This window comes from Pipistrellus hanaki, assembly GCF_964339955.1.
Source record: "Pipistrellus hanaki genome assembly, chromosome: 15".
NCBI classification, from domain to species: domain Eukaryota; kingdom Metazoa; phylum Chordata; class Mammalia; order Chiroptera; family Vespertilionidae; genus Pipistrellus; species Pipistrellus hanaki.
This window is the reverse complement of record NC_140517.1, coordinates 42,916,175-42,926,278: the sequence shown is the minus strand read 5'-3', so window position 1 is coordinate 42,926,278 and position 10,104 is coordinate 42,916,175. Positions and strand designations below refer to the sequence as shown.

The 10,104-nt window shown below is 53.1% G+C and overlaps 1 protein-coding gene across 2 annotated transcripts; it reads right to left on the bottom strand.

Moving 5' to 3' along the window:
* Positions 1-7,089: 7,089 nt before the first annotated feature.
* BLOC1S3 (biogenesis of lysosomal organelles complex 1 subunit 3) lies at positions 7,090-10,099 on the bottom strand. Of its 2 annotated transcripts, none has more exons than XM_084860784.1 (2): positions 9,802-9,882; positions 7,090-9,590 (listed from the first exon to the last, which is right to left on the bottom strand). In XM_084860784.1, the coding sequence occupies exon 2, from the start codon at positions 9,579-9,581 to the stop codon at positions 8,967-8,969; it is 615 nt and encodes a 204-aa protein (XP_084716910.1). In that variant the 5' UTR covers positions 9,582-9,590; positions 9,802-9,882; the 3' UTR covers positions 7,090-8,966. The 2 variants fall into 2 exon arrangements, with proteins under 2 accessions (XP_084716910.1, XP_084716909.1); XM_084860783.1 differs by lacking the exon at positions 9,802-9,882 and adding an exon at positions 10,009-10,099 and having other exon boundaries at positions 7,209-9,590.
* Positions 10,100-10,104: the final 5 nt, after the last annotated feature.

The window sequence follows — 10,104 nt, the reverse complement described above, 5'->3', positions numbered from 1 at the left end:
CTGCCTCCTGCACACTTCCTACTGGGGATGTGCCCGCAACCAAGGTACATGCCCTTGACCGGAATCGAACCTGGGACCCTTTAGTCTGCAGGCTGACGCTCTAACCACTGAGTCAAACAAGTCAGTGCAGGCCCAGCACCTTTACCTTCCTCACTTTTTAAAAAAATATATTTTTTATTGATTTTTTACAGAAAGGAAGAGAGAGGGATGGAGAGTTAGAAACATCAATGAGAGAGAAACATCGACCAGCTGCCTCTTGCACACCCCCTACTGGGGATGTGCCCGCAACCAAGGTACATACCCTTGACCGGAATCGAACCTGGGATCTTTCAGTCTGCAGGCCAATGCTCTCTATTCACTGAGCCAAACCGGTGTCGGCTACCTTCCTCACTTTTAAGCTCCAAGGGCCCTTCCTTAGTCTCTATAACTTGTTTATTATTATTATTACTAGAGGCCCAGTGCACAAAATTCACACATAGGTAGAGTCCCTAGCAGCTGCCAGCTGCAGGCCGGGGCCTCCCTTCCCCCAGCTGCCTGCTGCTGCCACTGGCCGGTCTCCGTTTCCCTGGCTGCAGGCCCCATCACAAAGCCTTCCATGTTCCTCGTCGCCCCCTGGTGGTCAGTGCACGTGTAACTCCCGGTCCACTGAACTCTGGCCTGTAGGGACAACTTGCATATTAGCCTTTTATTATATAGAACTAGAGGCCTGGTGCACGACATTAGTGCACTGGGGAAAGGTCCCTCAGCCCCACCTGTGCCCTCTCAAAGTCTGGGAAAGGGAACGGGCCTAAGCTGGCAGGCGAACATCCCCCGAGGGGTCCTGAGCTCTGCCCTGTGGGAGCACACTGACCCAAGGATATTTTTCCATTGATTTTAGAGAGAGTGGAAGAGAGAGGGAAAGACAGAGCGAAACACGGGTTGGTTACCTCCTGCACGTGCCCTGACCAGGACCCGGACCAGGAGGAGCCCGCAACCAATATATGTGCCCTTGACCAGAATCAAACCCAGGATGCTTTGCTCCACAGGCTGACACTCTATCCATTGAGCAAACCGGCTAGTGCTATAACTTGTATCTTCTTTCCTTCCTTTCTTTCTTTCCTTTTTGAAATTAGAATTTTTTTTTTATTGATTTCAGAAAAGAAGGGAGAGGAAACATCAATGATGAGAGAGACTCATTGATCGGCTGCCTCCTGCACACCCCCTACTGGGGATCGAGCCCACAACCAGGGCATGTGCCCTTGACCGGGTCTGAACGTGGGACCCTTCAGTCTGCAGGCCAATGCTCTATCCACTGAGCCAAACCAGCTAGGACTTCCATTGATTTTAAGATATATATATATATATATATATATATATATATATATATATATATATATATATTTTATTGATTTTTTTACATAGAGAAAGGGAGAGAGATAGAGAGTTAGAAACATCGATGAGTCATCGATCAGCTGCCTCTTGCACACTCCCTACTGGGGATGTGCCCTCAACCAAGGTGCATACCCTTGACCGGAATCGAACCCGGGACCCTTCAATCCGCAGGCTGACGCTCTATCCACTGAGCCAAACCGGTTTCGCCCCATTGATTTTTTTAGAGAGAGTGGGAAAGAGAGGGAAAGACAGAGAGAAATGTTGATGTGGAGAGAAACACGTCAATTGGTTGCTTCCTGAAAGGGCCCTGACCGGGGCCAGGGCCGGGGCTGGGGAGGAGCCAGCAGCTCAGGTACGTGCCTCACTCTATCCACTGAGCAAACCCAGCCGGGGCTTGGCTGGCTTGTAAGGAGCATTCTTCCTACCCATGATGATCCTGCAGTTAAGGCTTCCGCTGGGGAACCTGGGGGCAGAACCCCTCCCTGCTGCTCCTGCAAAGGCCAGGGAATGACCCAGGTTGAGGCCTCAAAGGAGGTCACTCAGAAAGCAGGCGAGCGTCCTGAACCATTTGCCGAACGTGTTATACGGGTTTTTCTCTTCTTCTTTTTAAAACATTGATTTGAAAGGACGGAGGGAGAGTGAGAGAGAGGGATTTGTTGTTCCTCTTATCTGTGCATGCACTAGTTCATATGTGTCAAACACAAGGCCCGCGGGCCAAATCCGGCCGGCCAGGCCTTGCAATGTGGCCCGCACCGCGCTGTCATCACTGCACTCCGCTGTCAGTTTATGACATTGTCAGTTTATGACTGTTCAGTAAACCATTCGGCCCGCGATTTAGGCTGGATTTTAGATTTTGGCCCCTTCTCTGATTGAGTTCGACACCCCTACACTAGTTGCTTCTTGTCTGTGCCCTGACCGGGGATCGAACCCCCAGCCTTGGCATATCAGGATGGCTCTAACCAATTGCACTACCTGGCCAGGGCTACAGGCTCTTTGAGGACAGGCTGCATCAAATCCAGAAGCCCCAGGACATAGAGATGTTTGCCTGTGTGTGTCAGGGTGCGGAAGGGCCACAGACCAACCCTGAGAGCCCGCGGTGGCCTTACAGACCCAGAGTTCAGAGTAACCACACAGGATGGTCTGAACGTTTTTTAAAATCCCCAAAAGTGGGCCGTGGCGGGTAGTCATGCCCTAGGCTTGCAGCAATCTTGATCTTATCTGAGCCTGTCTGCGGCTCTGCTGGCATCTAAGATAAGGTGCCTTCCAAATGCCAGAGCAAACGCCTCCTCCAGACCCGCAGGGCGCGCCTGCTGCCCGGGGCGGGCCTCATTGTCATCCTGTTCCCCCAAACACCGTCTCTGTGTCTGTAAATGTGACTTAATTCTCCTGGACCCAGCAGTGTCAAAGGATGTGTCTCCATTTTATTTATTTATTTATTAACAGTACAGCCATTTTTTAAAATATTTGGTTTTTTACAGAAAGGAAGGGAGAGACATAGAGAGTTAGAAACATTGGTGAGAGAGGAACATCGATTAGCTGCCTCCTGCACATCCCCTACTGGGGATGCGCCCACAACCAAGGTACATGCCCCCGACCGGAATCGAACCCGGGGCCTTTCAGTCTGCAGGCCGATGCTCTATCCACTGAGCCAAACCGGTTTCAGCTCTCCATTTTATTTTTATCCAATCCCAGAGATTTCCCCTGCTCTGCCTCCCTAATTTAGCATCAGTGAGTTTCACGCAACCCTCCTTACATCCCCTCCTTTCTAATGTGCAAGCTGAAAAACTGCTTTTCTCCAGAGCATTTGTTCAATCTGTTGAGATTTTGCTTCCTGGCTGTTGTTACTGGTGAGGGCCAAGCCGGCCAGTAGTGTGTGGTTCGTAAGGTGACCAGACATTCCGATTTTTAACAATTTGTCTCGCAGCATTTTAAAAAAGTCCCGATTTTTGGGAAAAAATCGGGACTTTTTTAAAACGCCGTGGAATGCGGGACAAATTGTTAAAAATCAGGACTGTCCCGCCAAAAGCAGGACGTCTGGTCACCTTATTACCTTATTCTTTTTTTTTTTTTTTAATATATTTTATTGATTTTGTAGAGAGGAAGGGAGATAGTTAGAAACATCAATGAGAGTCATCGATCAACTGCCTCTTGCACACCCCCTACTGGGGATATGCCCGCAACCAAGGTATATGCCCTTGACCGGAATCGAACCCAGGTCCCTTCAGTCCCCAAGCCGACGCTCTATCCATTGAGCCAAACCGGTCTCGGCTACCTTATTCTTTTTTAAAAAATATATATTTTATTGATTTTTTTACAGAGAGGATGAGAGAGAATCATCGATCAGCCGCCTCTTGCACACCCCCTACTCCCCTGACAGTGGTGCAACTTTTCCTACCCTGGCTCAGAGGATTTGTCTCTGCCCGGCCTCTTAATCCATTCAAGCTGTGGGAGATCTCTGACAACCTGTTTTATTGCCTCTATGCAGGCAGCTCTGATAGCCTTAGGCCCTCTTTCACCCCCAGGGCCTTCCTGCTTCCGGATTCCTCACCTGCAAACCTTTTGGGTAGATTCGATATGGAAATTCCACGCCACCATTGTTGCAGAAGATCAAAGAAAACCAAGTGATGCTTTGAAGAAAAGGAGGGACACTGTTTAATACACCGGGACTCAGGGAATGACTTTCCAAATCCGAGTGAAGAAACACACAGGGGGCTTCTCTTTATACCTTCCTCTAGTCTTTGTCACACAAATATGGATTCTGTTTCCGGTCCTTTTCTCGGGCCTTGCAAGAAGGCCCCCAGGCGTTGGGGTCTCCAGGCCATATCTGATGGCAGTGCACTATTCAGTTTTATGGCCTCTGCAACAGGCTCTGCAAGACCAGTTTCTGGGAAGGAGATAGTGACTTAATTATAGGTTATCAAAGAATGTACACGGAGCCGAAACTGGTTTGGCACAGCGGTAGAGCATTGGTCTGCGGACTGAAAGGTCCCAGGTTTGATTCCGGTCAAGGGCATGTACATTGGTTGCGGGCACATCCCTGGTAGGGGGTGTGCAAGAGGCAGCTGGTCGATGTTTCTCTCTCATCAATGTTTCTAGCTCTCTCTCTCTCCCTTCCTTTCTGTAAAAAAATCAATAAAATGTATTTTTAAAAAAAGAATGTACACTGAGCTTGCCAGCATGGATTCCAATTGCTAGCCCCCAAATTATCAGGGTTACATTGGAATTAGCCCTTTTTAGCCTTCTCACCATCCTATCTAATAATAGAACAATATGCAAATTAACCATCACTCTGCAACAAAATGGAGGCCCCCATAGCCTCAAGATGGCGGCACCCAGTCCGTTCACCCCACTGCTGGAGTGTTGGCCTGTCTGCAGGAGCAGTGAGGCTGGATCTGCCTCCCCGCTCCACCACTGCTGAGTGTCTGGGCCTGTTAGCCCCGCCCAGGTTCTGGGGGGACCAAGCATCGAGTCTTGATCTGCCCCCAGTCAAGCAGTGAGAGCCCAAACAGCAGGGCATGGGGGCTTCCTGAGTGTGGTGGCAGCAGGGAAGCCCCAGGCCTGGCAAACAGAGCCAGGACCACAGGGCATGGGGACCTCCTTAGTGTGTCGGTGTCAGCAAGGCCCAGGCCTGGCAGACAGAGCACAGTCCAGGGCATTGAGGCTTCCTTGGCATGGCACATGGCGCATGGCGGAGGCAGGCAGAGATCAGAGAGCAGGGCATGGGGGCGTCATCTCCATGGCGGCAGCAAAACCTCTAGACACACAGAGAACCACAGGGAGTGGGCCTGAGCCATCAGTAGGACATCCCCTGAGAGCTCCTGGACTGTAGAGGGTGCAGGTTGGGCTGAGGGACCCTCGTGCCTGAATTTCGTGTACCGGGACTTGGTGATGTAGTAATAAAAACACCACCAAGATTTTTTTTTTTTTTTAAACTATGTTTTGTGCCGAAACCGGTTTGGCTCAGTGGATAGAGCGTCGGTCTGCAGACTGAAAGGTCCCGGGTTCGATTCTGGTCAAGGGCATGTACCTTGGTTGCGGGCACATCCCCGGTAGGGAGTGTGCAAGAGGCAGCTGATCGATGACTCTCTCCCATCGATGTTTCTAACTCTCGATCCTTCTCCCTTCCTCTCTGTAAAAAATCAATAAAATATATTTTAAAAAAACCAAAAAACTATGTTTTGTGTGTGTGTGTGTGTGTGTGAATATATATTTTGGTTTTTTACAGAAAGGAAGAGAGAGGGATAGAGAGTTAGAAACATTGATGAGAGAGAATCATCAATCAGCTGCCTCTTGCACACCCCCTACCGGGGATGTGCCCGCAACCAAAGTATATGCCCTTGACCAGAATCGAACCTGGGACCCTTCGATCTACAGGCAGACGCTCTATCCACTGAGCCAAACCGGTTTCGGCCCAAGATGTTTTTTATGTCCCTGCCCTCAGATCAAACCTCGAACTTCCTATTTTCTGGATATAAATTAATCTGAAGAGGAGCGAGCCTTAAGACATGTTCTGATTAGTCTTTGGGGCTCATATGCAAACGGGGCTGCATTACTACTGAGTGCAGAACTTGCGCAGTGTCTGGAAAAGGAATAAACCCTCTCTCACCTGTAGCCCAATTCTAGTTCATTTCTAATCTCATTCATCCTCTAGGTAACAAGGCATCAAGCCTGTCAGACTCCTCCGCAGCAAGCCGCTCTTATCTCTTCGTCCTCACCCGGCAGCACTTCAATCCTACTTGGAACAGAAGGCAAGTTTGATTCAGAAGAGAATCAAATCTTCTACTTGCACAATGTAAGCTCTTTTGTAATTCCTGGTCACACTGCAGTCCGCGCTCACAGCAATTCCTGCTGACACAGACCGTTTATAGTCATTGCTTCTGCTCAGCTTTCTTTTCATCCCGTTGCATCCTGACTGGTGACTTCTCTTTGCTTTGTTTAGAGGGAGGCAACATGGACTCCTGTGCCTCAGCGACATTGCTAGTCTCCCTCAGTATTTCCCAAGTTTTTAAAAAATATATATATTTTATTGATAGTTAGAAACATTTGATGAGAAGCATCGATGAGAAACATCAATCAGCTGCCTCCTGCACACTCCCCACTGGGGATGTACCTGCAACCGAGGTACATGCCCTTGACCGGAATCGAACCCGGGACCCTTCAGTCCACAGGCCGACGCTTTCCCAAGTTCCTAAGGCGCAGGCTTTGTAGCCTTCACCTTGTTCAGGGTTTCCATGACCTCTAACTCTGTAACCAGATTGGGCAGGGTGACTTTATGGTCTCCTCGTTCTCCTTAAGGCACTGGCTGAACGGGGCGGTAAAGCCTCCAGATCTAATCTTCAGAGGGTGCAAACCACTGCCACCTACTTGGGTCATGAAATGCCTCAGGGCACTCAAACATTTGCCGGGACACCTTGAGTCCATTCTGTCGCTCCCTCTCAAAAGCCTTGGGGGCAGTGGTGAGCACAGCTGCCACCACAAAAGCAGCAATGCCAACACCCAGGGCGCTGGCCACCGCCGGGAGTGGGTTCTGTTTTCTGTGCCCTTGTAAACCTTATGTGCCCTCTTCCCACTCAGAGCCATTTCCTGGCCCTTGGTCGCCACCTTCTGTTACTTAAATGGGTCATGCTCCTTCTGACTCAGGGTTTCTCCACCCCCCTCTTCCTCCTCCTTATAGCTTCAGGGTTCAACTCAGACTCACTCACTGCTTCCCCGAGCTGACCTCCCTGTCTGTCTCCCCAAACAAGGTCGGCCAGATCTGTTACACCCTCACAAAACTCCTGTACCTCTTTATGACACAAATCCCAGTGCCAGGACAGTGAAATCTAAGCTGTAAATCATAATCGTTAAAACTATCCATCTGTTTACAAGAATATTTTATTAATGTCCGTCTCTCCCAGTGGGCTGTGAGCACAGTGAGGGTCTGTACTGGTTGCACCCGGGCCCAGCACAGACCAGACACAGACCAGGTAGGTGGCCAGTAAATGCAAGTTAACAAAATACAAATAAATGCAGAACCAGACAAACGAGGGGCCCTCTTTTTCAGATGCAGCTTCACCTTCATTAGGCCAGCCAGGAAGGATCTCTCTCAGGACCCCCATTCTCAGAGAAACTTTTTTTTTTTTTTTAATATATTTTATTGATTTTGTACAGAGAGGAAGGGAGATAGTTAGAAACATCGATGAGAGAGAATCATCAATCAGCTGCCTCCTGCACACCCCCTACTGGGGATATGCCCGCAACCAAGGTACATGCCCTTGACTGGAATCGAACCCGGGACCCTTCAGTCCCCAAGCCGACGCTCTATCCATTGAGCAAAACTGGTTTCGGCTCAGAGAAACTTCTAATTAACCCACCCCCAGCCTAAGTGGGGAGGCAAGAGGAACTGACCATTTCAGTCAATGTTTTGCCTTTTAATGCATCTGCCATAGATTCATTAAACTCCCACTTCTCCATCCTGGGACTCAGATCTCAGCTTTAGGCTGGGATAAAAGAGTGGGGAGGGGCATACATGTGAGTGGGGCTGAGGGACTAGGGCTGGGGCCAGAAGAAGGAACAGAACAGTAAACTAATACCATGTGTGTGGTCCTTATCTGCAAAGTAGTATTACACTGCGCCCAAGGGACCAGGCAGTCTGTACTGGACCCGAGGTGCCTGAGGGGCCACTGTCCGCCTGGAAGGAAGCCCATTTTGTATCTCACGCTCAGGCACAAAGTGCCACCTTGGCTTGGAGTGTGGGGGGACCCACCTACTTCTGGGTCTGGATGAGACGCCATCTTGAGTCTGCAGAGTGGGGAGGAGGGAGCCCCATCTTGGGCCAGATGACAAACCATAGGGTTTCCAGAGCCCAGGACCAGGCAGGGGGTGTAAGCAGGATGGGAAATGCAAAAAATGAAGCAAAACCAATCCCAAGGTTAAACCGGACCCAGGTGATGGATCAGGCCAAAGGGGCGGAGCTAAGACTCAGGAGGAGCAGCGGGGAGATGGCAGAGCAAGGGCTAACCTAGGACGGAGCCAGGGCCAGCCCTGGGGACAGAAAAAGGGTCCAGCCCTGGGGGACAAACTTCCAGAAGTGTAGCTAGAATGGAGGCAGAGCCAGGAGGGTGAAGGAAAGTGCCAGGAAGCTCGGAGTCTGCAGGATGCGTAACGCAGAGGAAGTGTGGTGTCTGTAGAGATTGGCAGCCTTATCCATAGATGCTGGGGCTCCTCTGGGAAGAAGCAGCATCAAGCTCCGGAGGGCAAAATCCAAACCTAGAAAGGCAGAGTGCAAGGAAGTGGGGGGGACGGGATGGACGGACAGTGAGCCCCTAAGATGGAGCAGCTGGTTATCCAGGGGCTGGAGCCAAGCCTGGGATACAGGCTAGGCACCAGGAGAAGGGCCAGGACCACTGGGAGGAAGCAGATGCAAATGGTGGGACTAAGCACCATAACCTTCCCCCACCCCCTACACACACACACACACACAACGTTATCCAGGGGGTGGGGTCGGCCCTGAGGATGACAGCAAGACGGGAGGGGGGCTATATAGGGTATGAGCCAGGTCACAGGCCCCCCTTCCTCCTCCAGGATGCAGAGGCAGGCGGGGGTTGGGGTCAAGGCTAGGCCCGCGGTCCTGGGTCCTGCTCGGGCTCGGTGCCGGGCACGCCGCGGATGTCAGGCAGCAGGCAGCAGCTGGCCACGATGTCCAGGCGCTCGGCCAGCGCGCAGAGGTCTCCCCGCGCCAGGCGCACGCTGTGGGCGGCCGCCAACCCTGCCGCCTGGGCGGCCGCCAGCCTGCCGGCCAGGGCGGCCACGTCGCGGCCCGCGCGGCGGTACACGCCGCTCACGGCGGCCGCCACGTCGTGGTCCAGGCGCGCCTGGCTCTCGGCCAGTCGGAGCTGCAGCAGCGAGCGCGCCGGGGCGGGCGCCGGGGCCTCCTCCGCCCCCCAGGCCTCCCCGGCCGCCGCCCCGGCCGTCTCCCGCTGGACCACGAGCGGGGGCAGGTCCCTCGGCGCGGCCGTCGGTTCCGGCTCCGGGTCCGAGTCCGTCTCCGCGGCCTCCCCGGCCACCCGCAGCCCGGTGGGGCGGCCGCGCGTCGGGCCCGAGGGTCCAAGGTAGAGCTCCTCCTCCTCCGACGAGGACGCCGAGAGCTCCGAGTCGGTCTCCGCCGCCTCTCCCCGCACCAGCGTCCCGGGCCTTCGTAGCGGCCTCCTCCGAGGACCCTGAGACGCCATGGCGCCGAGCTAGGGAGGAAGAGGAGCGTGGGGACGGCGTGAGAGGCGGGCGCCCGGGGCGGCTGAAAGGTGCATCTTCTGGGTCCCCAGCCCCTCCACTCTCCTAGCGATTTGGGGCCATCACGTCCCTAGCCTGGGCCTCATTTCCCACTCGAGGGGACTCAGCATCCCCGCCAGCGATGTCCGGGCTCTTGGACCCCGCCCTCTTCAGTGCACTGACAGGGAAACCGAGGCCGCAGCTCAGGGTCCCACACCGGGCTCTTTCCGACTTTGCCTCCTAGCAGAGGCCACATCCGGAAGCTCACGGGCTCCAGGATCTGCTCAGGGGCCTGTGCCGGGGTCACAGAGTGACCGACAGCCCCGCCGCACTCAGAAGGGAGCACTGACTAGCGGGGGCGGAGGGCTGCGCCATCACTAAGGACCTTACCGGGTAGAGGAAGCTCGGAGCCTGCGGAACGCGCTACCCAGCGGAAGTGCAGCGCCGGTACGGAGGGAGGCGTGGCAGCCCCAACCAATAGGACAT